We start from the raw sequence: 27897 nt of genomic DNA on the forward strand, positions 1-27897 counted from the left end.
TTGAAAGCAGATATTTTCCAGGAGGATCAAGAATATCAGGCAAATATTTCACATAGAAACATTGCCTTAAGCCCTGTCACCAAGAGCCAGAGTGAGAGAGAGAGAGAAAGTACAAGAAAGACCTGATTCCTTTCTTGACTAATGTCAAGGTCATCCAAGGGTGTCAGTGCCACGAAGCTCAGCAGACATCTGCCCATGACTCCAGCAGGGCTGGTAACTGACCCGGCGCTGGAATGTCAATGGTGCTTTACATGAACAAAACTGTCCTTGTGGGCTGACATGGCCCCATGTCATATATGAAGGCCATTGACTTTGTTCTTATCGCTTGCAATATCCATTTCAATGTGACTGAAAGCAGGGTTGTCAGTTCCTTCGGCTGCCATGGTAAACGGTTTCCAGTTCAACACTTCCACTTTCTCTGGCTAAAAAACAAAAGACAAAAGCCATGCTGTGAAGTGGAAAAAAGAGTCTTCCTCTCTTTTGCCTGCATGCAAGCAGAATCAGGCCTGACATACAGGATGCCTTACAGGAAAACACATGTTGGTTGCTGACAGAGCATAAATATTTATTCATTGCAGTAGGCAGTAGCTGGTATTTTTCTAGGGGCATAGAAAGTTTCTTATTGCATAAGGTACTAGTTGTGTAAAATGTTCTTGTCACATAAAATGTTCTTGTCCTGCAAAGTGTCTAAAGTATTTTTGGGTGTGCAAAGTTCTAATTGCTGTTTTCATGTCTAGCGATCTGTCACCACCAGGCCCCTGAGCTATTGACTCCCAACCCTTGGTCCTTGCTCCATCTTTGACATGAAGAGCAGATTAACATGCATCATTGCTTTGCTGTTCCATCTCTGTTACAGATAATGAGATGTTGAGCTCTTCATGTGCAGGAAGTTGCTCAGTTCCCCGATTTTTTTTTCTCAACAACTTTCTGCAATGTTTGTTATGCCGACCACTTGTTATTCAGCTCCCAGCTTGTACAACCAGGCAGACACTTGTTTCTGACTCCAGGCAGAAAATAGTATGGCTGTGGGCATCAGCTTCCATTGGCTGTGGGCATCAGCTTCCATGTGGGTGGTTTGTGGTTTGTTTTTTTTTTTTTTTTCAAAAGATTTCAGGGATTAAATTCCCAGATAGTGAAAACAGATGCTGGCCCATTAAAGACAGTGACTGACAATAGCTGGATATATGGTCTCCAGTCCCGTCATGGGCAAACAGCATTACAATAGTATTGTAAAAAGCCCTTTCTCTCCCTGGTGTTCACATGCAGAAGCTGAAATACATGAGATCATACTAAAGGAGTTGTCATCATGGGGGAGAAACATTTTGCAAACTGGACCATTTCAAAGATATGATCATTGCCTGTACTGCAGCACTCGAAAAGCACTGAACAAAGCTGAGCTTGAATGTTCAGCATCCTGATGATACTGACTGAAGAGATCTATAGTTTACTTAAAAAAAACCACCCAAACAAATTTTCCCTACATTCTCCCTTCTAAGGGATGTTATTACCCAATAACATCTCCCCTTTTCTTATATCTTAGGGAGGGAGCTAGGAAACAGATACACTGACTAGAGATGTTTTCTCTCAAACAGTAGCCAAAGTTGCAAAAATCCAGACTTTAGAGGACACATGTTTACAAACAAAGGAAGCTTTGCTGAGTCCAAAGCGTGCCTTGGGCCAGCTTCCAAGAGACTAGTGAGGGAGTATTTTGGCAGAAACCCGGAGAACAACTGTCCCTTGTCTCAGCTGCTGCTCTGTTGTTCACTGAAGTCAAGCTGTGGCCAAACACAGCTTCCCTGCCTATGCCAGCTGCTTTACTCCTACCCGCCTTGTGCTCTGCTACTGCCTTAAAGCAGACAGTCATATCAGGCAGCATCAGGTGCTATGCATCCTGGTGGGAAAAAATAAGCCAGGGACTGTTTGCCTTTGTCCCCAGGAGGAAAGATTGATTTAAATCAGAGATTACACTTTAAATTAATTTTACAATTTACTACAATTTGTAATAAATTTGTAATAAATTTTACAATTTATTACAATTTAAATTAAATCATTTAATTACACTTACTGTCTCAGATTTAGACCACGAGAAGTTGGACAGGAAATCTTCCTTGGTCAGCAGGAATTTACGATCTGTGTTCTGCTTTAGTCCTCCTGCAAAATAGGCAGGTTTCAATCAGCCAGGTTTACACATGCAAACAATATGTCAGAGCCCAGCTATGGGCACCAGGCCAGGCGAGCAGGAGAGAGTCATGCAGCAAAAGCCATCAAGGAATCACAGGCCTTAGGGATCATTTCTTTACAATGATGTACATATCCTGCACCTCTCAAAATATAAAATGATCCTCAGGGTCTACTTGAAATGCTGTAGCCATTTCCCAGAGTTTCCTAGATCCTCCTCAGATTTCTTATTGTGTAAAAAACACTGAGACAATAATCAGAAAAGGATGAATCCATACAGTGATGTCTGGAACCACCCTGCCAGTCCAGCAGCTGTAATACCAAGTGCTGCCCTGGAGCCTGAGCCTGAGCCCGAGTCCTCAGCTCCCTGTCAGCAAGGTTCCTGTCTACAGAGTCTCCAGCAATTTTTATAGCGAGTTATTTAAGGGCAGCCCCAAGGTGGGGGGATGAGGGTTAATGGGATGTTTGGGCATTTTTAAGGCATGGAAGATTAACTGTTCTTGTGTGGGAATGCCTGTGAGAAAGAAAGGAGATGCAGCTGCTGGGAATTAGCTCTGATTGCCACCTGAGGCTTAAATGGGATCTTACCCTGCAAAAACTAGGGTGGCATTGTGGTTGGGTCAGTTCTTTTAGGTTTCTGTTTTCTGGGCTGTGGAGTGCTCATCTGGATTTACTGAGTTGTCTAGTCTTTATGCTTTGTTTCATAGCCTGATGATCTTATCATCAGGGATGATAAGATCCCATGGGATGACCCATGATAAGATCCCATCCCTATGGGATGACCTGATCCCAACCTGGTAAGAGGCAAAATTTGTCTATGAGCATCACTATAGCAATAGGAAGACCTTGTGATGGGAAGAAAGTGGGGGAGCAAATTCTCTAGAAGCTCAAAAGGAAAATAAAATGGTAGAAGTGTAACTTGTGCTTATTAGCTGCAGGGCACAGGGAAGCTAATGGAAGTGAGTTTGCTGGATTTGGAGTTTCATAGTCCTGAAGTATGTCAGACTAATAGATCTGAAATCTAACAGCCTCAAAGATGAGGGCTCTCATAGGCATCTGGCTGGGCATATTGGGGAAAGCTGTGGGAGTAGCTGCTTTTGTGCTATTTCTCCCATGTGTGAGGTGGACGACAGGTACACTTTGCATCTCACCTAAATGCAAAAGTAGTGAGGCCATGGGCTAAAACAGAAGTCCCTACTCTTACCTTGGGGGTGCTGCTTTTTGCCCCTTGCACAAATACTATAGGGAAACTGAGAAAGAAGCTAACATAGCCATGCACAGGATCTGCAGCTCTTAGGTACGTGCTTGGGAATGTGGTGAACAGCATGCACTGTACAGGTGCAGACAATAATCCTGGAGTGCTCTGAACTCACTCAAAGTAAAACTGCTTTTGTCCTCTAGAAGCATGGGTGTATCTCCTTGCTTGGAGTTGTTGCCATGTTCAGGGACAACCCTTAAACCTGCAGCCCCTGCTGGCATCTAATAAAACAGGAAAGACAGATGATGTATCTTTTTTGCCCCTCAGGTTAAAAAACTGCTGAAACTTCTTTCTCCTTAGAAATCTGAAGTAGCCTTTGCTGTGAGCAGAGACCAGGAGTGGGATGCAGAAGGGCTGAGGGGAGGAAATGAGAGTTAGGATGGTAACCTTTATACAAGGTTTGCAATAGGATCACCAGCACTTCCCGTGGCAAGGAGAGCTCTCTGGTCATCTTAGTTCGAAAGAGAGCTAAGACACATTAAATCACAGCTCTGGAACTAGTACCTGTTAGGAGGCTGATAATTATTCCCACAACTACTGTGATAAGTGTCCCAAGTGTGCTGAAGTAGAGATAAGACAAGGAATACCAGTTGTCTGCCAGGGCAGGCCTGAAAAAGAGCAGAAAAAGTGTTAATCTCTGTTCCCTATTCCAAGCAGCTTGAAAACATTGTCTGTTTCCAGACAGAGTATAAATACAGAGTTACTTCTGAACCAAGTGACCTGGTACTCTTGAACTACCTCCGTACAATAAAATGTGCACTGAAAATCCGTTCAAATTTGCAGGACAGGTTCCTTCATAGGGGAGGAGACTGGTCAGTGCAGTGAGGCAACGCATAGGACACAGCAGGTAAAACAGGACAGTCTTGTCTCTGCTAGGAATCTAGTGCAGAGCTGAGCACTCCAGCTATCCAGATGAAGGGATAACTTCTTTAGAAGGAGGGACATTATTTAAAGGAAGGGACATTAAAAAAAGTATGAAATCAGCCATGTGCAGCTCTAAACAGCCAGAAACAATAGAGCAACTGTCACACCTCAGGTTAAACCTTATTTTGTTCTCCCTGACAATGTGCTCTGTTGCAACAGTTGCTTCCTCACAGCCATGAGCAATGCTGGAGGCCTTGTGTGAGAGGTGTAGTATATGAAACTGGATGTTGGGCACCTATGACTGTACCAGGATATCTGTTGCTGATTGTACAATGCTCTAAGGTGTAAGGATTGGCAATCCCTAGAACTGTGTTTGTTCAGCTTCTGTTCCTGCTGTTCCCTATACTGTCTTTCATAACTGTTACACGTAATTGTGATTGCCCAAACTAAGACATATGCTAATTGCAGAGGGGAGAAAATCCCTTATATTTTGCCCATTATACGGATTATACCCTCTTCTGAATTTCCTGAATAGAACTATTTCTGCACAGACAAGCTGTTGTACGTGGAGCTGTTAAACTGGCAAATTGCCCTTTAACTGCCTACTACTTTAATTCATGAGACAGACTGTGGAAGTTAATCCAATAACTATAAATGTTATGCTTTCTTTAACAGCATGGTTCCCGGTAAGGCATATCCAAGCCTTTAGACTCAAATATTGAACTGAAGCTTTTCAGATCAATAGGAAGATTCACTTTGACTTCTGTTCTGGGATAACTCGGACAAACTTAATTCTGACAGGAAAAAAAAAAAAATCAGAGAAAACTGCTTCATCTTAAACAGCCTGGTAGGTAAATCAGAGATGCATAGTTATAGTAACCCAAATGTTAGACAGATGTTAGTGTTGCTTTAAAACAAATACATGCTTTGTTGATTGCACATGATGAACTTGTATACCTCTCTGCAGTTGGTGTGTTGAAGACTGTTGTTAATGGATTTTCTGTTGACATCAAATTTCCTGAGGATATATTACAGCCTGCCGTTGAGAGATACAGTGGCTTGGTCCTCTCTGGGAGTGGAGGATAAATCTGAGATCCGATTCCAACCCAAAGTGAAATAACAAAGCCACTGACAAGACCCACAAATGCACCCTGCAAAACAGAAAATGAAACTTGGATTTACATGAAAAGCAAAAGGATATTTGAAAAAAACCAACATCTAGATGAGTAAGAAACAGTCAAGATAATCTAAATTGTGGGCTCCATAGCAAAAATGAAATATACAGCTGTGGAGTTTACTTCACTCCCCTTTTGGGAAATAGAGTGTTTACTCACAGCTCCTGAGGATATCTCTTTATTTTGCCACTATGCCTTTACAGTCAAAGGATAGTTTTGGGCTGCGTGGTATATGGGAAAGTACTGCTTTATTTGATGCCCTCTTTGAACAAATACAGAAGCCATTTTTCCTTTTTCTCATGTGATCTGTTTTTGCAAAAGTCTCTTCTACTTCAGGGTGGGGGCTTTTTTTGGCTGACAGCTAGTGGTTTTTTGTTTGTTTGTTTGTTAGTATATACATAAAGTTTGCAACTGCAGAGAGGTAAAGGTTAGTGATTAATGAACCTTACTAAACAGCAATCTTGTCAGACTAACTCATGGACCATATTCCCAAAGTTTGTCAAATCCATTTTTTGATGGAATAGCGTTTCCCTCTGGAAATGATAATTTCACGATACTGAAGCACTCTGAGAACACCCCAATTCAGTCTGCAAGTGCTTGTGCCCCATTTTCCTAGCCTGACCCCCTGTTGCTCAGGCCAGCATGCTCTGAGTTTACTGGTTGCTCAGCTACATCTCAAGACACATTGTTCCCTGCTTCTAAGACTGTGTTTTCCAGAAATTCTTGCCGAAGTTTCATTTTTTTATTCAATTTTTTTTCCCCCCCTGCTGGTCATTGTAAATCTCTTCATGGATGGAAATTCAAGTTCCTATACAGCGCTGTTCATCGCTTCCTTGGGATAAGGAGGAAAAGTAGCAAGGGCAAATGTCCTCAGGGAAAGTATCAAAGACATCTCACTTGCTGCCCAGCACAAAATTATCAGGGGGGAGGGGGAAGGAGATGCCCAAATTACCAATGAATTTTGGATGAACGGGGCTTGAAATTTCTACTTACAATTCCATTTGCAAAGGAGCAGAGGATTCCCAAGGCAAACAGTCCTAAAAGGGGGCCACCGACCATGCCAAAAATGCTGAGTGCTGCCTGAGGAAGGAAGAGAGTCTGCTATCAGGTGCTGTGCAAGAAAGTTAAAGCCTCCAACATGGCAAGAAGGGAAGATGTTGAGAAGGAAATTGAGGTTTTTAACTGGTGTGTACTCAGCTGGCAGGACTTGGTATAGCTACATGGGTGCTTAGAGCAGAGGCTGACCCATGGGCTGTTTGAGGCCAGTACCCAACGAAGAATAAAAACTAATCTCATAATGGTATCCAGCAATTATTTTCTTACATAATTCATTCTGGGTCATTCAACATGGGCATGAAAAAGCAGTCTGACACCTACCTGCAACAAGGCTCCCAGGAGAGATGCCACTGCAGCCATAGCAATGCAGACTCCACCATAAAACAGGCCTGTGTGGGAAAGGCAGAATGATGCGTAAATCTGCCAAAGTTTGAAAATCACTAATGGAAATGTTTCCGTTTAACCCAACATGGCCCCTGACATCTTCAAAACAAACCTGCTAGCATCTGGGTTTTTCCTAAGAGAGCCTGAACTGCCTAAAAGGTCAGGTTTCTGTTTACATTAAGAGGAGATCATGCAAACCTGACAAAATCCTCTTCCTGTATATTAACTAAAGATTAGTTAATAAATGGCAGCCATATAGATTGGCCATAGTGGCAATACCACATGTATTGTTGGTATTTCTCAGCTAATCTCCTGTGTCACAGTCCTTATTTTAAGGAAATGATTTTTGCTTCTTGGTCTAAAGTCTTTGGTGCAAGAAAATAAATGCTGGCAGATTACTGGGAGCTGGCGCCGTGACAAAGAACATCCTGGGTCACAGGATCTAGTGTCTCTTCCCAGGACCCATAACACTGGCTTATTTGTTTTTTCCACCTCCACTCCTGTTGAGTTTCACTGCACAAGCAATAGGTTAATCCCACTGCTTAATGTGATATGTCAGGCAACTCATGATAAGATCAACAACAATTTTGGCATAAGCATTGCTTGCAATAATGTTTAAGAAACTGCTCTCAGGTGCAAATATTTAATACTTGTCACCTGCCACCAGTCTGCTGTGCTCACTGATATGGGCTCTGACACCATGTTGGGACTGTAGTTTTTCCACGCTTACTACAAATGCTGTCTTGGGCTACACCTGCAGCTGATCACAGACAGTCCAACTAGCAGAGCTGGCAATTGCATTTCAGAGATTTAAACCCTCTGCTCAGCCTAGTTCTGACTCTCTTCTTTGAGCTACAGTAAACAGAGGAGCTAAACAGACTAGGGGTCTGAGGGTATATTAGAGAAGACGTGAAGTCTCTTGTTCTCTGGAATGTTATTTGGACACAATGCTATTGCTCACATATCACTCAGTTCAAAAGGTTTGTTGCAAAATTATTTCCTCTGCTTCTCATTTTTGACAGATGAAAGAAAAATAACAGCTGTTTCAGTCTGAGACATTTGGCTTTGTAGTATTGCGAATCAATACTGAATACAGATGCAGTGCGTCTTTCCTGCTTAAAGATTAGACAAAATGGCTTCTTTTTTTCCTTATGCTCACTTGAAATAGCATTCTGTGTAAAACCTACACAGCTGATCTCGTCTCCCTGAAGTATTGCACCAATGCAGTCCTACTGGTGTGGATGCACTTACTCCTGACTTACACTGCCATAAGCGAGATCTGAATCAAGCCCTCACTTTGTAAAGCAAAAGTGGAAAAGATATTTTCCAGACATACTCATCCCCATGGAAATCCATGACAACTTCTTTTCAGAGAGGGATCTGAAGTACGGTCTAATGAGGTCTTCGACAGTCACAGCAGCCAGAGCATTGATGCTGGAGGACACCGTACTACAGAAGGTAAGATTTATACAATTTTTTAATCTGAGAAGCTGAAATCATAGATAACAGATGGGTTACTGGCAGAGAGAAACTGCCATTGTCTAGAACAGTATCAGAAAACTCATGTAACTGCTGTATTGGCTGAAATAACTTATTATTCCAGGTGATGCAGTTAATAGCTTACAAAAATTGTTTAAAATAATTGCTCTTAGTGAAGATAAGGAAAGTCTTGATGAAAAGATGGGCCTGAAGAAGTCAGTGAAAATACCTATTACCTGTGGCTAAGCTGTAAACATTACTGATATACGTGATATGTTCACAAATTATCTACACGGTACATATCTGGGTAGGTAAAATTCCTATATGCAGGTCACTGATTACTTTGAATGCACCCTCAGAGGAGGATTCAGATAATCTAATTATACTCACCTAAAAATTAGGCATCTAGTCCAAACTGAACTACTCCAGGCTTCCTATGGGGTTAAAGAAACCAGCGCTCCCAAGGCACAAAACCAGTCAGGTGATCTTGTGTCTATGTGTACCTTGATCTTGCAAGCCCCCAGCTTTTCCTCAGTGTGTGAAAAACAAATATCCTAGCTGTTCCCTCTATTTATGTAGCTACAAGTACTCAGAACAAAAAAATTAGTCTGGTGTCACGTTCTTAAGTTTCCTCATTTTTATCTGCTTACTACTGTTCAGAGCCTTCCTTGAGAGAGGTGATGTTTCCTAAAAGATGCTCCTTGGGAAAGCTGAACAAAACACTCCCCACTATGGGACAGAAGGGGATTGATTTGTCTCCTTCAGTAAAAATATACAGTGATTGTTGTTTTCACAGGGTTCATTCAAGACAATTAGAAATCCAGAAACTCTTTTGTAAATAAGACTCTAAAGATCAGGGATGAGGAAAGGGAGATGGCTTTAAAGTTATGTAGGTTTGAAACTGGAAAATTAAAGATGAGCAGTAGGAAATTCCCCCAAACTGTAGTTATTTTGTGTAACCACCCATTTATAATACTTAAAATTTCCTATAGCAGAGGGGCTTTAAAGGCACAGAGAGGAGGGTTTATTAGTGCTGTATATAATGTGTGGCTAGCTGTTTCCTCCCCCCGTTAGTAGGGAACTCCAAACAGCTTTGAGTCTCAGGACCTCAGATCACCACTGTTGGAAACTATGGATTTTTAAGCTGCATCATCAAAGAGCTTATAGTGCTTTTTTAAAGAACAAAAATTAGCTAGACAAAGAAATGAAATGCAAAAGTTTTAGTATAAATGCAACTTTAGGTCTAACACAAAAAGAAAAGAAAAAGACACTAGGTTCCAAATTATTAAATTACCTTAATGTTCCACTGTAGGCACTAGCCACAAAAAGCCCTGGCACTCCTGGAAAATCATGGAGAATATCCAGCACTAGGTATGGCATTAGCTGAAAAATTCAGAGAGTAAGAAATATCACTATCTTTCCCTAATTTTTCTGTCTTTCACTGTATTATTTTTGTTACAGCCTTTTCACTGGCATTCTGCCCAGCTGTTCTAATTTTGAATGCCCCATCTTGCACTATTTATTGGTTTTATTGGTTTTAGGAGTGGTTCAGAGAAAAGCACTCCTAAAACATCCACTCAAGATACAGTAAAGTCTGTTTAGACCACCAAACTGAGGTGAGCCTATAGTGGTGCTGTCAGGTTGCTTTCCAGTGACAATGGTATAGGAAACTAGCGTTGGGCAGCAGGTAGTCTGTATTGTACATCACTCTGTGGGGCTTGGGTGCCACAGCAGATGCTTATGTCTGCTGTTGACTCCACAAAAAGTTTTTTAGATACAGTCCAATAACCTCAGGGTACCTGAGAACAATTTCTGTATGGAAACCATGTGCCATTTGTTGACCTTTGCAAGATCTGAGTGCTAGAAAGAGATACAGATTTCAAGATTTTCTTCCTGTGAACCATAGTTTCTCCATGGACAAGTTGGTCTTTTTAAGTATCTTGCTTCCAGTTTCCACCTGGCGGGAATGACTTAATTTCCTTCGGGTTCCCACCTTGGCTTTCCATATCTCATCTTATTCTACCCTTAAAGACCAGGTGGTCCTGCCTCGGGTACTCTGCTGTCTGTGCTCTTCTCCTGGCTTTCCAGCTATTGTCTGTGGGGAGTTATCCAGAGCCTACAATTATCGCAGGCATAAACATACAAAAAAAAAGACTTGTATGATTTCCTTGGGCCCTGACTCTGGTCAGTCTAGAGGCTCCCAGAGCTCTTGTTCCTCAGGTAAATCTCCTGCTCGGGGCCTATTTAGGAAGAGGCCGCCCATGGGTTACAAGGTGCTTTCTCCACAGCACGGTATGATGCGGTTTGATTGCCCAGCTCTCCCCCAAAGGAGGGAAGGATTCACTAACACTAGCAAAGAATTGCCTGCTGGTAGCCTTCTTCCAGGCTCATGCTTCAGGCATGATTATGTTTCGAGTCTGAAAAGGCTTTCGCCTCCCTTGGCACAGAGCGGTTTAGGCTGGGTGCTAAAAAGCAGCTCACAGGGGCCTGCAGTCACTCACACAGGCACCGCTCGTTTCAGCTGTCCCCGGTGGCAGCCTCCTCCCCTCGCTTCTCTCTGAAGCAGTTTCACGCAATGCTGGCACCCCCAGACCTATTTTGGGTGAAAAACACAAATACCTGCAGAGGTGGGTGGACTGAGCACTCTCCATGTCCCTGCTCTCCCTGCCACCCTCCCTACCTGGCACTGAGAGACCTGAGGCTCCAGAACAGCTGAGGGATGCGGGGACGGAAGAGTGCCGAGGACAGGTCTGCTGCTTTCTCCAAGGTATTCCCTCCCGCCACGGTCTCAGCTTAATCCCTCAGCGTTAGACTCACCTGATACGGGACTCGGGCATGTCATTATTTCCACCCCCCTTGCTCCTGACCCCCCCCCCCCCATCTGGTTATTATGGCTGCAGAGGAAGGATGCCCCCTCACCACCTTCCCCTGAAACGTGGGGCCCTACCTGGTCGAGTGCCGACACCTGCTTTGCCGTCCATGGGTCACAGTCCTTGTAGATGGAGTAGAGGGCCAGGCCACACAGGGCCGCGCAGGCCAGTATCGCCCAGAGGCCCACCAGGTTGATGTAGAGGGACCTGCACCAACACACACGGAAACACCATGTTAGAGCTCAACGTCCCGCAAGACCCCGCCGGGGCCAAGGGAGCAAGTGCCCGTGCCAACACCAAGGAGACCTCCTGGTCGGTGGCTGCCCGCCGGAAAGGGAGTCATGATACAGCTCTCAGAGTTTCACCCAGTGTGAGATCCCTTTTTTAAATATACAAATTACACTTCTGGTTTTGGTGGTACAGTCTGAGCGCCCAGCCCCTGACAAAGTCTGCTCACGAGATGATGGGAGCGATATGGCAATCCCCACGTTTCATCATGTGCTCGAGTTTTACATTGCAGGCAGCTGGCAAGAAGATGCTCTCCCCCCCTTGCCACACCCCTGGGTAAAGACAAACCCCGGACGGATTTGTAAGGTGGAGTGCCCCAGATCAAAGTGTGGGCTACCTTTTAGTCAGCACCAGCACTCCTTCGCCTCTGGAGCTGCAGTGCCATGCTTACACAATGCTGGAGTTGCCCTTGTAAAGCAACAAATCCCCCATTTCCTCCCGGGACAGTCTCCGTGGGAGGCAGCAATGAGGCACTGGGACCTGGTCTGGAGCCACCTACAGCTGCCACTTCCAGAGAGCAGGGCATTGCCACCAACCCCAGGGCTTCCCCTTTAGTAACTAAACAGCTTGGAGCCTGGTATGGTCCAGTAACACCATCACCTCCCCGCATCCTGACGGGAGCTTCAGCTAACGCTGACAGCAGAAATGCGTTTTCATCGGGCATTAATGCTACTTTTGCCACACACAACAGGCAGCCTCTATTGGCAGTGAAAAACGAATTGTTCTCCTCGCCCAGTGAGGGCTTTTCCCTTCCATCTAACTATTTGATCTTCTCAAATGCTTCTCAGCTCTTGATGACTCCTTTGTGACTTTGGTCACAAAGTTGTTCTCACCTAGGGTGGTCAGTTCAAGCAAACACACCCACCAGGAGCTTGGCCTTGAAAAACAGCGTTCCTTTCCAGCAGTTGCCTCCCAGTTATCTGTGTACCATCCACTGATAACTGCCTGACAGATTTAACTGCCTGACAGATCACGTACCCCGGACCTGTGCCAACTGCTAAGACCTCTGCTGGGAGGACCTTTGGTTTCTATGCAAATATACCCATGCTTGGGATGCTTCAGGAGGCCTTTTAGTGCTTTCAGTTCCCAAGAAGGCAAGGGGTGCCAGCCTTTGGACTGCTCTTAGGGGACAATCAGAATGAATGAAGAAGTAAAACTAACTTTATAGGCCTTGTTAGGCATTGAAATGGACATTTTCAGAAAGGCATAATGTAGATTAACTAGTTGAACTATCAGTTTTATACCATAGAAAAATTATTGGCAAGCACAATGTAAACTCTTAAACAAGACCTGTATAAATAAAAGCTGATTTACACATAGTAGGGGAAACTCTGCATTTATGCTTTGTATTTGCAATTAGGGGTAGTCTAAACACAGAACCAGCAGCACTTTAAATTTGTCTCTAGACTAATTTAGTAAAAATGTAGTAGTCCTCTTCTTATAGATGCTTACATATTGGTTGGATGTCTTGCATTCATTTAGCTGAAGCTACTCCTGCGTTGGCATAATCTACCTTGATATAAGCTGATTTAGCACAAAATTTAATCAATGAGTTAAATCAATCCAAATCTTTTGAACAGATGTAATAGCAGCATTAGCCTATAGCCTGTAGTAAAGATGAGAAAGTCAAGAGAACACATGGAAGCAAAAGAAATTGTCTGAATCTGGCAATTCTTGTTTTTAAACTGTGTCAGTGTTTGACAGTGAAAAGAAAGCTGTTTTTTTTTCTTCTGATTTACATCCCAGCTCGTGGTACACCCTATGACTAAGCACTGGAGTATAATAATTGTAGTACTATAGGAGGGAGGTGTTCCCACTAATTCTGGGTGAGTAACATGGGGTGGAGTTTGGGTGAAGTAGGCACTGTAACTGTACAAGGCTTATTTTCAGTTGTTTGTTTCAGGCTTGCTCTAAGATTTTAGCACTGAAACATGCCAGATGACCTTGAAAGGAAAGTAGAGGAAAATGAGTTAGTAGCCCATATTTTTCTGAAAATGTAGCTCTCCTGCTCTGAGCGCCTGTTATCATTCATATATGAGCATTATATTCAATTTGCCTAGTTACTGTTTGAGGATGACAGCATGTGCTCCTACCTACCAGTGTGTTTCTTGAATGGGGTGAAATCCTTTCCCAAAACCTGAGAAAATTCCTACTCTTGTGCCACTGTTAAAGGCCTTCCCAAAAACTGCAAGTTGGGATCTGTGAAAGAATTATTTTCTCAGCTCTGATTTATTATTGTGCTGTCTCTTATAAAGCCTTACAGTAAAGGCCACAGGGGTACAAAACCCTATTACTTTGTCCTGATGACATTTTACGCTTCTATGTACAGGTTAAATGGCAATAAGAGGTGCAGGCCACCAATGTGACTTACCAGATGTGTTTAATTATATTTGCAAATGAGCTAGATAGTCACCACAGAATAGCAGTGTTTATAGTTGTGACAGGCTGCAACCATTACACAAAATGTTTCTCCATGCAGGGGGAATTCCCTGCACAAGCGAGGCACAAGGAAGATACTATGGAGTCCAACCACCCACGCCAGCAGGAGAGGACTCCACTGATTAAGGCTGTGGCACCACTAATATGGTATGAGGTATAAACCCCATCCAAACCCCTCCAGAACCAGATAGCCTCCAGCTCTGGTCAAAGCTGCTGCAACAGCTCAGAAAATCTGCCCCGAAGCTGTCATGGTGCCAGACTCCCCTTGGCCACACTCTGCTTCTGGGACGCCCTGGAGTTGTCCCTCCTTACAAAGAGGGTAGGGAGGCTGCGAGAGAGGAGCACAGCCCTAAGTGAAACAGGTGCTCAAGAAGAACAGTCTCACTGGCACACAAATCTGGCACAACATATGCGTCTGTTTTCCTAGATGCAATCATGCCAGGCAGCATTACAGATGTGGGATGCACCTCCCGCCTCTGCAGTGCTGAGAACCTGGAACCCAGCTACGCACCAGGGATTGTGGAGAAGCCACATGGTGTGCTGGAGATGTGGCACCTGTATGCTGGAGATGTGGCCAATGATGAGCATCAGCTCATTCCTGTCTGCAGTGTAAAGGACTGAAAAGCAGATTTTTCATTATTGCCATAACCAAAATATTTCAGTTCTAAACTGTGCATGATTTTGTGGGTATTCTGCTGACTTTATGAAGTGAAAGCCTTCATAAAACTCCTTCTCTGTATGTCACTGTATTATAGAATTTATAGGGACTATAGTTATAATGTGCATTTATATATTTGTCCTATAAATACACTTTATGAGCTCGCTAATAATTCTTAAATCCTGAGTTATGAACTGCTGGAATGATATTAAAGATAAAGGTAAGAAAACAGAGTTAGTAAACATACTCCATTCTACAGTAAAGGCTGATCAGAAATGTTTAAACTCAAGGAAAACAGAACTCTCTGCCAGTTTCCATAGTGAATTCCTGAAGAAAAATTCATGATTATTATGAAAACAAAATATATGATTCCTCAGCAATTTTATCACTGAATAAAACATTTCTGCATTTTCTCATGCATATACTCATCAGTATGGAAAAATCTTTTAGACTTTACTTATGCAAAATTCCCACACAATGATTTGGGTTTAGTAGAGTAGCAATTCAAGATGCTGTCTTATGGCTTCAGCATAAGTACTATATTATTTGGTCTTTAGGTTGCATATAAACTTAATGTAGCTATTTGTATGCAAGAATACTGGCAATGAAACAGTCTGGCACAAAATTCAATGTTACAGCAATTATATGTAATTCAAATACCAGTATTTATTGTGCCGATTTGTCTTCTACCTGGCCCATGAAACAGAAAGCAAAAGCTGTTACCCTTTACAAATGGGTTTTATATAGACAAAAAACATTCCTTTAAAAAAAATCTCCCTTATAAAGAACAGTCACTGCTAAATTCAGACATTAAGAGTTACTGTAGGCAGACTTACATTTTTGCGTGGAACCTGCTTTTGCATGCAATGTATCTCTGTACTTGAGACTGGTTGACCCCATATATGCCAGTCCATGTGAAGGTCCCACCTACAACAATCGTCCAGAAGGTGTGCCTTTGCAAAGGATTGGGATTAAAGCTACAGTGAGAGGGAAAAAGAAAAAACAAATTCAGAATACAAAAATCTTCTCATTATGAGAAGACCTTAATGGCTAGGAGAAAAATTTTCCTCATACTTGTTCTAATACAAGCTCCCTTAATTTGGCCAGATTTTGAACATTCAGATACGTGAAATCTGAACTCACAGAAAGCAAATTTAAAAGTCACAGTTGAAATCCTGATCTAGTGAAACACTCTGATCTGTCCAAAGGTGAAGTCTAACTAATTTATTTGCCTATAAACTACAGTCTTATGTAAAGCTGTATGATGCCTGTGACTGTTGTGATGAAATGATGCTCCAGTAAAAAGTGTAATATGCCTGCTTATCTAGAGGGACATCAGTCTGACACCAATATAAAGGTGTGTTTGCATGCCCAGTCTTTGTGGACAGAGGCTCTGTAAAACATTTTGCTGGTTTAGCTCTAAGTGAATAACAGATTTTGAATGGCCACAAATATATATTTTTTTTAAAATCACACTTTAATATAGCAATAAATTATGCTTATCTTCGTGAACAATGTAATATTATTTCACCTATTATATGCCTTTATTCCTTTTCTTTTCCTATCTGTGAACGCTATGATTGCGGGAAGAAGCAATGCAGTACAAACACTGCAAATCAGCCAAACAGATTGAAAAAATGGCTGTTCACCAGAAGAAAAAAAAAAACCCACAGATGAACAATTTACTGAAGAATTTGGTGAAGAATTTTACAGAACAACCTGATGAGTATTGTGAACTGATAGACAAAAGGACAAAAGGTAATACTTGTCGCATTAAACTTGCACTAATAGAACTGGGTGAAGTTTCTCATCAAAAGTACAATAACTTTTTTTTTTTAACTTTAAGTGGTTTTTGCTTCAACACTGTCAGAATGAATGCAAAATGATATTTTTAGGCTATGATTAGTTACAATAATGGAGGGTAAAATATTATTAAAACTACTTTTAATTTTTCTTTCAGGGAAAAGAAAAGCTTTTCCCTTTTTCAGACTAGACAAAAACTATTATTTTCCCAGTTGTTTTGGTTCAGCAGCTGAAATGCCAAATCAGCTGTTTGCAAATTGTAAGTGTATATACAACTGTCCTCTCCTATTCACCATTCACTTTCAGTGGAATCCAAAATGTATCCTTAAAACACCTACTTGACAAAGTAAAAAGGTTTTGCTCTTTACAGGATTTTGCATGGTGTAAAACCTAAAAAATATCCCTCAGACTAGGTAAGCTTGTTTAAAAATATATAAAAATGAGGTCACAACTCCTCCCCTCCTCCTGCAGTAGCAATTTAATTTCACAGGAAGTCACATGGGCTCTATTTGTAGGAATAAAGAGGCACATCATCTGCAAGTACAAACTCACTCCCAGAAGTTTAATCTTCCTCCATAGTAGGAATCATTTACAATGCGTCCAATTCCCTCCTGAACCACGACAGCTCGTATAATCACAGATGAAAATCCAGCGACCATGATTCCAACCTGGAAAACGTCTGTCCACACCACTGCCTTCAGACCACCCTGTATGAGGAACAGCATGTATCAGGTACAACAGGGCAGCAGCACTCTTGCTTTGCTCTCACATTCAACTAAAAGAAACGTTACTATCCGTATTATGCATAATAGATTAATTTAATCTTCTTCTTTAATAGAAATAATTCAGTGCTGGAGTGTTTAGGAATTGCATCCTGGAACCTATTCAGGACATCCTGGCCCTTTTTTGAAGTGCACTAGGAATTTACTTTGGCCATACACATAGTTTAATCCAGTATTTCCTTCATCACATAACCTGATTCAGAAGTTTATATCAAAAGATAAATTGGCAGACAGTGCTCATCTTATATATGTACAGTACCACTAACTCCAGAAGGCATACCATTCATGTGAATAAAAAGAAACATGATTTAATCCAACATATACAAATAAATTTGTCACTGGTTCCATTTAATAATTCCTAGACACTTGGTCAATTAACACTAATCTAAAGACCAATCTGTTCATGTGGCACTTGCTGTTTTCACTGGCTCTATTCAATAACAGACAGGACTATTATAGTTGCAGTAGGTAGGTGCTTGACAAATTACACAGATAAACCCTACTAGATTAGAAGAAAAATCACAGGAGGATTTTTAGGAAGGGAAATCTATCTTTTTGCTGTTCTTTCAGCAACAACAGAAGTATGAATGTATCAAAACAGAAAACGTTTGAGTCACATCATGGCTACCTTTGCATCCAGAGAAGTCCCTGGGTGAATATGGCCCTGTGGCTACAGCTACACTGTGAAATGTACTCCCATGTGGTAACCCAGTTATTAGGCTACTTCCCAATAAATTCCGTATTTGATGTGAATGGTGAAAAGAATAGAGATTTTTCTCAGCTGAAGGGCCCACGTACCAGCGTGCAGTAGAAAGTGCAGACCACGCCGGTTGCCACCACTGCACCCCACAAGTCGAAGCCAGTGACTGAAAAAGAGGGAAATGGCAGTGTGAATGAGGCATTGGGGACAAAAAAATGAAGGTCGATTTTTCACCCCCAATCAGGTTGTTGAAAAAAAAAACTAGAAATAAGTTAAATGCAAAAGTAGGAGGTAATAAAAATTGGCAATGAAAATATTTGTATGTCTAAACCAGGGGATTCGCCCTAACCGGTTCTAAAAATGAAACAGTTGTTACAGACATTGGAAACTGCTAAAAAGTTAGATATATTTCAGGACCTAAAAAGCTATTTGTCTTTAATGTGAATGCTGCCAAACAAGACATCCAATATGTTTGTAGGCCCCAACTCGGGAAGGTTTTAAAATACATGTCCTTCCTTTGAAGTGCCTGGGTAGTCCCACAGAGTCCTTAGGCAGGGATTTAAGCAGGTATAAAGCATGGGGATGCTCCATGGAGGCAAGATGGTTCAAGCATGGTCTGCAAGAACTGTGTCAGACTAAAAGCCTTTCTTTTCTTCCTCTTTCTTTTAGGAAACATGATAGTATGTCTACGCTAGACAACACTGTGCTGCGGTTGGCATACAAGCTGTCACTGCCCCAGCTTGGCACGCTCACGTGCTGCCAGGCAGGGCACTGGGGGCTCCCTGACAGATAGTTCAGGCTAATTAGAAACACTGCAACAAAACTAATGAAAATCATTGCTTCTAGTTGGGAGCCAGCTAAGTCATAGCTTGGTTTAGCATGTATATGCAGGGCAAATATAAACATCAAGGACATAAAACCTGTGGGACTTATACACCAGAGGAGACCAATGCAGACAGTGTTGGTTTTTTTCTTCCTTTTCATTCAATGAACAAGTCAAAAAACCCAGCAAACAGAACAATTATGATTTTCATTGTAGCCAAAATGATTAATTTTTTATTTGCATTTTGTTAGTGCCTTTTCTTGCCAAGTGGACAAATTAATTGTCATTAAAAATTTAATTTGGCTCCACATAAAAGCTTTTTCCCCTTTAAAAATAAATGTGGCTCATTTTCAAAGCAAAGAGTCATTCTGAAGTAGAAAATGGAAATACTTCATTTTGTAAATATCAGAACAAACACCTTAAGTTGAAGATCTCTTTGCTGTTGATTTGGTTTTCCTGGCAAAATGATAGGCTGAGTTAAACAGTTCCAGGCAGCCCAAAACCATATTTACAGAACTTTTGCCTTGCTCTCCTCTTGAAGAAGAGCACTTAACCAGGGGAATTAAATGTGTGCTTAGTCTCTGCATTGCCTTCAAAATTTACTTAAGTCTTCTTAACTTTTTTGAAGGTAGCCATGACCTACGGATATTGCATGAGAGGCAGAGTAAATGAGAGCAGATTTTCCCCTCGAGCCTCTTCTATAATTCCTTACAGGTAGGGATTAAGGGACTAGGATTACAAATGGAAGGCCTTCTATCAGAGTTCCCATCAGGATCAACAGAGATCTTAGAAGACTTCACAGTCAAGCCTTGAGCTATATCTTTAGGCATGCATTACCAAAACCAAAAGCATACCAGTACTATATGCAGAAAAAATTATAACAGTAGAACAGTCGCAGTATACTCATCTTACCTTGATTTAGTGCTAAAGCTGGAGCATAAATGACAATACCAGTGTATAAAGTCTAGAAGGGGAAAAAAGATATAAGATCAAAATAAATGTAAATTCCTGGAAAGGTGATAGCTTTCTGAGATTACTTCTTTTCAAGCATTTATGCAGTCTATATTTCCTAAATTCGTAACTGTTGAGAAATAATTCCAGTTGTTAGAAGATTAATGCCTGAGACTAACCAGCACTGCAGTCTTACAGCCTAGTGTTCTTAAAACAAATACCAGGGACTCTTGAATACCAAATCCCTCTTTAGCTTCTCCTGGCTTTTATAATTAACTTATTTTATTGCTTTAAAACCGCAGTCATATGGCAGAAACAAGAGCAATAGGAAGTTGATGAGGTTTACACACAGTTTGCCAAGTAATCTATTACAATTTATTTTCTCAGTCTTGGGATTAACATGCCTCTCAGTATGCAACTATAATGCACCTAAGTAAGAACAAAAAATACAGCATTAGTTAGTCATTATGGATAGCATTATAAGGAATTACGCTCCTGTAAGATGAAGCCATGCATGATTATCAGCAGATTTGTATTTTCACCCAATACACTAAAGATACAGACAAATCAAGGAGCTACTCCATCCACTTTTGAGGGCACAATGAAATTCATACACTGATATCCTCTACAACTTCTTTGTGTATATTTTTAAATCCTATTTGCTTTTTTACCACTGTTATTACTGCCTTGTACTACTAGGACAAGTTCGGCTGTGACATGGTACAGAGGAATACAGCTTGCAATGTGCAGACGACTTCTGTGAAAGTCAGTGGTCTTGATTCAAAGGATCTAAACCAGTCAGGTCCTGAGGTGACTTGCATCAGCTTCCATGACTGAACTCTTCTGAATCCCTGATTTACAGGGGTGGGACTTGGGCATGGAAAAGCAGCGAAATCAGATGTTATCCAGCATTCAGCAACCCTTTGCCCTTCCCGCAATTGTGGAATCCGCCCTAAGCACAGGTAGTAAACCACAGCAGGATGGCTAACCACTGGATTACTCACTGTGGCTTTTGAGCACGTCAAATCCAGTCCCCATGCTGGAGCTCTGCCACATGGCCAGTAGCTATGCTGGGGAGACAGCCAAGAGGTAACTGGAGTGGTAATCCAGCTGTGGGAGCAAATGAGTGTGGAGGACCTGCTGCACCCAGCATGACCAAATTGCCCTGGCCCTTTGCTGTTGCACCTGTTACAAGCACATGCCAGAAAGGATGGTGGGGCTACTGGGGAGATAGTTATTCCTACCTGTGTACTACTCCCTGCATGCATGTGTGCATGTTTGTTTCCCTCTGTGCCATGAGGCCTCTCTAGGTTTTCCTATACAGGTTGTATGCAAAGAAAGTTGCCGGTCCTGACCAGTCCCTGGCGAATGCCCCCTCAGCACTGGTTGCATCACTTCACAGCCAACAACTACTAACACTTGTCAAGCCATGTCAATGCTTGACTTGCTGACCACGCAGTGACTGTCAGCATGGGCTGCTGAATCATAGAATGGTTTGGGTGGGAAGGGACCTTTTAAACATCATCTAGTCCAACCACCCCTGCCATGGGCAGGGACATCTTCCATTAGATCAGGTTGCTCAAAGCCCCGTCCAGCCTGACTTTGAACACTTCCAGGGATGGGGCATCCACAACTTCCCTGGGCAACCTGTTCCAATGTCTCACCACCCTCATCATAAAAAAATTATTTCTTATATCCAATCTAAATCTACTCTCTTTCAGTTTAAAATTGTTGCCCCTTGTCCTGTCACTACAGGCCTTGGTAAAAAGTCTCTCTCCATCTTTCTTACAAGCCCCCTTTAATCATTGAAAGGCCACAATAAGATCTCCCCACAAGCTTCTTTTCTCCAGGCTGAACGACCCCAACTCTCTCAGCCTTTCTTTATGGGAGAGGTGTTCCAGCTTTCTGATAATTTTCATGGCCCTCCTCTGGATCCACTCTAACAGGATGTCCACGTCCTTCTTGTACAAGGCATCCCAGAGCTGGATGCAGTACTCCAGGTGGGGTCTCATGAGAGTGGAGAAGAAGGGGAAAATCACCTCCCTCGACCTGCTGGCCAGACTTCTTTTTATGCAGCCCAGGATACGATTGGCTTTTTGGGCTGCAAGTGCACATTGCTGGCTCATATCCAATTTTTCAACCATCAGTATCCCCAAGTCCTTCTCTGCCGGGCCGCTCTTAGTTAATTCATCCTCCAGCCTGCACTGATATTGGGGATTGCGCCTCCCAGGCGCAGGACCTTGCAGTTGGCCTTGTTGAACTTCCTGAAGTTCACATGGGCCCACTCCTCAAGCCTGTGAATGTCCCTCTGGATGGCATCCCTTCCCTCTAGTGTATCAGCTTGGTGTCATCCACAAACTTGCTGAGGGTGCACTCAATCTCACTATCTATGTCATTAATGATGATATTAAATAGTGCTGGTCCCAGTACAGGGACACCACTTGGCACTGGTTTCCATTGGGACATTGAGTCATTGACAGAAACTCTTTGGATGCAGCCATCCAGCCAATTCCTTATCCACCTAATAGTCCATCCATCAAATCCATATCTTTTCAATGCTGCTCATTCAGGGAGTCAGCATGAGAAAGTGGCGTTCTCATACGCAGCAAACAAGTGCCAGAAGCTTTGAACCATCAGAAATTAAATGTGGTTACAAGTATGATCACGTTTTTGTGTAAACTAAAACAGGACTGATTATATAGTCCTTTCCACTTCAGTGTTTTTTCAGGTTGTATTACTACATATCCTTTTTATTTTTCTTCTTTTAAGCTCGTGCTAATATTCACAGAACAGTTAAAATTACACCATTAAAATCTTTGGGGAGTTTCCTTTCCTCACTATTATTTTCATTATTCGGTTGTTAGTGCTTGGCACAGAAAGACACCTATAGATCTTTAGTTAATTTCCTTGGACACATATTTAAGTTGTATAGGATTATTTTTCTGATCTTTGCAAGCAAAGATTATGCTTGGCTTGTTCCAACTTACACATCTGTGATGTCTTCTTATTTGCTGGTGAAACAGTGTCCTATGGGCTTGTGTATCTATAAATGCCAGCTAAGCAGCACTTTTCAAATAAGTAATTAACACTGCATTGACCACCGTCTTATAGGTGCAAGTGTGATTGTCCTGTAACTCATGGTGTGTCTTAAATACCAAAAGGGCAAAAAGCAAGCATGTAACTTGAAAAGCTTTCTGATTGTATATTCATTCTTGCTTTGAACTCCCCAAAAAGTCCACTTCAAAATTGTGAAAAGAATACTTTTTTGTTTCTGGTGCCTTTGGCACACGCTCACTGTGCATTTAAAAGCTGTGGTCTCATACTGACTCACTGAATGGGCTGGATACAGCAAACTGCACCAACAATAACTGCAGGGAATGCTTTAATATAACATTCCCCAAGGCAATAATTTGCTACATCTCAGTTTGCAGATACCCACGTTTTCTCCAGTGGTGGTGGTACAAACCCTTGTGCAACAAATGACAGCTCCTGACAGCTTTTTTTGTCACCTTTCACAGACCCTTGAGAATTAGTCAGATTCCCAGAATCCATGGACCAGACGATGAAAACTGCTGCTGTAGATAATTGGGGCATATTTACATTTTGAACCCCTTGTGGGTTTCTTGAGCAGGCAGGCAAACAACTGCTCCTCACACTGCTATCCCACAGTGAAGGGTCGCTTGTCTCTCGTCATGGTGCTGATGCCAAGTGACTGCTCTGGGTGCTCAACAATGCACGCAGAGACCCAAGGGGCAGGTAGCCCAGCGTCTGCTCCCCACCTCGTTGCTTTGGAGCAGAAAGAGCTTTGTTTCTCCCACTCTTAGCCACCCATGCACTGTGGTAACCTCATCAACCATTCAGAGAAAACATCCAGTTACACTAAGCTGAAGAATCCTGGTGGCTACAAGGACCACAGAACAGCTTTGAGGTCTACTTGCCGTTTGTATAATGAAGAGGACCGTTCCACAGAGGCGCAGGTATTTATTAAATCGAAGCTCTAAATACTGCAAAAGAGAAGAAAAAACAAACGTTTATATTGAAAATTGGCACTATTGATAGGATTGGAGCGAAGCAATGCGCAATATAGAAAGGGTATAGTGTTGTTTTTACATTTTCATGAATGGCCAAAACTCCTAGAGTCACCTTGATTGATATCTCTTTCAACTTGATTTGATATTTCTTTACAGACCTCACCACCGAGTAATTACACACAAGCAAGTGAAGAAGATATAAGCTAGTCAGCATACGATGGAGTGTGCAGAATGGAAACTGGTGCCACCCAGCTGCCTCAAGGCACACAATAGACAAGGAGCTGTGCACCGTGACCTGGCAAAGACCAGCACATATTATCACAGAATCACTGAATATCCCGAGTTGGAAGGGACCCAGGAGGATCATCGAGCCCAACTCTTGACTCTGCACAGGGCAACCTAAAAGTTCACAATCACGTACCAGCAAACAACAGAACCCACTTGCAGTGTGAAATCAGATAGAAAAAGAAAACATTATGGCTATTCCTAAGGCTTAGTCGACTTGGAAACTCTGGCATTATGTGCGTCCATCTGAACTGTTGCGAGAGAGGGCAGAAGGTTTTCAATGGTCAGCGGCTTCCTCCCATGTTAATCTCACCTTCTGCACTGCCCAAAGCAGCTCGCCATATTCTACCGGTAAGTGGAAATCTAGCCTTTTGCAAAACAGGAACCCTCACTTTTCTATCTAGCCCGGGACAGCACAACCTCTGAATGAGTTTGTCATCCTGTAGGGCAGATTTCTTCCCACCATCTGTCCTAATAACCCTCCAGGGTGTGTGGTTGCACAAAAGGGATCTCCTTTGCCTGCCAATCTGTTCATTCAACAGAGACAAACCCTGAAGTAGCTCAAAGTGCTCACTCGTTAATTGAGCATTTAAAACTTGATCTCTGAGCATGTCCACACAAGGAAGCAGTGCTGAACCCCTGGACAGACACAAAAAGTTGTTTAATCTCTGAACTCTGTTCACAAATAGAAAATCTATGTTTTATAGGTGCATTACGTTGATTTAACCCCAAGATTATCAGTGAGTTTCCAGTCATAACTCTAAGTCTTTATTTAAAAGAGCCCTATTTTAACTATCAACATAACTGACAGTCCAAAGATTAGTAGTTTAAAACACACTGGAAGCCACCAGAGGTTTCTGTTGGTGAATTCTTATCTAAGTCTACCAACAGACATCTTGTTTTCAGCCTCCAGTGCTGCAACGCCCCTGTTCAGTGTAATAAAATGCAAAAGACCAAAGTAGCTAGCCAAGGACTTTCACCTGCACTGATGCCCCTTTCCCAATGTTCTCTGTGAAAAGAGCAATTTGCATCCAAATCTGCAACTAGGAACTCTCTCCATGCAGGAAGATAAACAGGTTGCACAGACCTTCTAAATCAGAAGAAAGTCCTGACCAGATGCTTCCTCACGCCAAAACAGTCAGACTTGACCTGTGACATGTCCCGCCACCCCAGATGTCTCTGCGTTGCTAGCTATAAGCTTTAATTTACACACTGAGCTGAAGACCAGCTCAACCATATTTTGGTGGAAGCAAGAAAACTCTCACAGACACAGAGCGTTGCTGACCTCCCAGTATAAGCGTGATGGAGAAGACATTCACTGGTGTGAACAGCCTCAGGTGGAAAGGGCATCTCCCCAAAACCTCTAGGAACAGCACAAACCTATACTCTGCCACAGGGGAACTTTTGTGGCAGCACCTGAGCTTAGAAACCTATCTGGAGGGAGCGTGATTTGAGAACTCCGGGTCATATGTTAGATGCTCTTGTGCTCTGCTCTTGGTAAATTCATTACACATCATTAACCATATGGCACCATCCAAGCTGCACGAGGATTAATCTACCTGCTAAACTGAGTATTTGGAATGAGGAAACAGATCTGGCATGGTGCACAGCTCCTGAGCCAAGGCAGCAGGGTTGAGCATCTCCTCTCTGCAAAGGCAGTGTGGGAAGACTTGGGGACAGAGCAGGTTGCAGCCTGCCCTTGGGATTGTGGAGATATGGGGCAGCACAGAGTGCAGGGGGATTTGGGGGAAGAGACTGAGGGGAGACATGTAGAAAGCAGGCATGAGAGGCCCCCCGAGCTCCCTGAAGGCTGTGGAAAGGCTCCTTTTACTCCACCTTACCTCGTAGGTGCTGGTAATGCCCAGTTTGTAGAAGACGGGCAGGAAGATCTCGGCACTGCACAGCACCACCAGGCCGTAAGTGATGGCGAAGACGCAGAAGATGGCACCGTAGCGGTAGATCTCGGCAGGGGTGCCCAGCACGGTGACAGCTGACATGAAGCTGGCGGTGAGGGAGAGTGCGACGGGGAGGGCGCTCATACTGCGGCCCCCCATGAGGAAGTCCTTGGATGTCTTCTGTCCCCCTCCCGCGAAGGCGTAGTAGATCCCGATGACGGCCGAGACCAGCAGCATGGCTGCAAAGACCACATAGTCCCAGACGGTGAAGCGCCCCATGGTACCGGAGGAACTCGCCCTTGGAGCCAAGGATTTGCCCCAGAATCAGAGGGGCAGCTGCTGCCCCAGCAGGGGCGGCCGGAGGAGGAGGAAGGGGATGGGGACGGGACCCCGCGGGGGTGCCGCGGTACCGTGCGCCCGCCGGGGTGAGGCGCGGAGCGGCGCGGAGCGGTGCCCCCCGCCGGGGCGGGCGCGGAGCGGTGCGGAGCGGTGCGGTGCCCCCCGCCGGGGCAAGGCGCGGAGCGGTGCGGTGCGGTGCGCCCCGCGCAAGTCTCCGCCGGTGTGCCTCCGGGGGGCGGGCGCGGGCTGCGCCGGCAGCGGCAGTGCGAGTGCGAGTGCCGGAGCCGGGACGGCGGGCGGGCCTTATACGGTCCCGGTGCCCGCTCCTCCCCGCGGCGGTGAGCGCCCCCGCGGAGCGGGAAGGGGCGGCGATCCTGCGGCGCGGCCCCGGCCGGGCCATCCCGGGCTATTGCCGCCCGCCCCGTGCCTCCGGGCCCTGCGGCACCGAGGCTGGCGGGAGGGCCCCGCTGCAGAGCCCCACCTCATCGGGGTTACACCGCAAACTAGGGTCGCGGTCCAGGGTTTTGGAGGGAAGGCAATTCACCCGACGATTCCCCAGGACGGTATTTCCTACCCTTCTTCATTAGCGTATGCTACCATCGCCCCAAATGAAGAAGGTAAAAGTATGTTTTAATATATACAATTTCTATGGGTGGAGTAATCTGGAAGATACCTCACTGAATCAGATATCGTAGCAATTTGCCAAGGTGAGTTGCTGAACACTGCAGTTGTGGGACAGGGAAGCCTTGCTACCTGTGCTGTGCTCACAGAAGTTTTGCTAACATTCTTCATCTCATCGCAGGTTCAAGAATCAAAGTGCACAGGAGTATCAGATGGAGCTTCACATATCTTACCCACAGGGAAATGCATCAAAAACACCTATGGGATTTCAAGGCCATGGATGTCAAGCAGCAGAGACGTGCCTCTTTCTATAGCTAGCAGCAGATCCAGGACTAACACAGCAAATACTACATTTGGCCACTTTGCCATATGCTAGCAACCCCATATGTGGGATTAAGATGTAAGGATGCCAAAGCTGACTAAGGTGGGCCTGACAGCAGCACAGCTGCACACAGCACACCTTGCAGCAGGGCTCAGTAGCTTTGCACAGGGACTTTCCAGCTTGAACTGTGCATTGGCAAAGTGCTATGCTGGTGGTGATTTCCTAGTGTGTCAGCACCAGTTCGAGGATAAAAGTTCCTTCACAGCAGGTAGATAAGTCTCTTTTCTGCCCAGCCTCTCCTGGCTCTTATCCACAGCTGGATTTGCTGGAGGTGGTCTTTGCTGCAAGTGCTCTGGGTTTAGCACAAGGCACTCTGACCTGCCTGCATCTGACCAATTTGAGACACCATTTTCAGCAGCCTTCTGTATCTCAGACAGAAATGATTGACCAGACACCTGACAGCCAAACTCAGCTCACGGCACACTTTTATCTCCGTGGGAGCTCTGGATTTGGCAGGCCATTTGGAGGTATTTCTGAGTGCATGTTGGAAGGAGGGGGTGCAGGTAGAAGTCCAATCTGGCAGGGTTATTGAGTTGAGCTGTGAAATCATGCCTGTGTTGGTCTGACCTCTGGATGCCCATCTGGGAGTATAAATGTCCCTGAACATACAGAAGCTGGCCACTGTGGTGCAAGTGG

At 43.7% G+C, this 27897-nt stretch overlaps 1 protein-coding gene across 2 annotated transcripts; it reads right to left on the reverse strand.

The window, feature by feature from the left end:
• SLC5A8 (solute carrier family 5 member 8) lies at window positions 1–26505 on the reverse strand. 2 transcript variants are annotated; one of them, XM_072884811.1, is made up of 15 exons: window positions 25866–26505; window positions 23647–23712; window positions 19670–19721; window positions 18033–18100; window positions 17005–17159; window positions 15486–15626; window positions 11342–11471; window positions 9689–9777; window positions 8252–8364; window positions 6853–6920; window positions 6469–6555; window positions 5258–5451; window positions 3941–4044; window positions 2066–2151; window positions 1–422 (listed from the first exon to the last, which is right to left on the reverse strand). In XM_072884811.1, the coding sequence occupies exons 1-15, from the start codon at window positions 26196–26198 to the stop codon at window positions 291–293; spliced, it is 1818 nt and encodes a 605-aa protein (XP_072740912.1). In that variant the 5' UTR covers window positions 26199–26505; the 3' UTR covers window positions 1–290. The 2 variants fall into 2 exon arrangements, with proteins under 2 accessions (XP_072740912.1, XP_072740998.1); XM_072884897.1 differs by having other exon boundaries at window positions 1–406; window positions 2062–2151.
• Window positions 26506–27897: the final 1392 nt, after the last annotated feature.

This window comes from Ciconia boyciana, chromosome 1, assembly GCF_034638445.1.
Source record: "Ciconia boyciana chromosome 1, ASM3463844v1, whole genome shotgun sequence".
Classification (NCBI taxonomy): Eukaryota; Metazoa; Chordata; class Aves; order Ciconiiformes; family Ciconiidae; genus Ciconia; species Ciconia boyciana.

Coding starts and splice junctions, on each gene's coding strand:
- SLC5A8 (XM_072884811.1), bottom strand. CDS start 26,198: ATGGGGCGCTTCACCGTCTGGGACTATGTGGTCTTTGCAGCCATGCTG. Junction 17,160..18,032: donor GCACTTTCTACTGCACGCTG/GTACGTGGGCCC, acceptor TTCCTCATACAG/GGTGGTCTGAAGGCAGTGGT. Junction 9,778..11,341: donor AGGTGTCGGCACTCGACCAG/GTAGGGCCCCAC, acceptor TGAATTTTTCAG/CTAATGCCATACCTAGTGCT.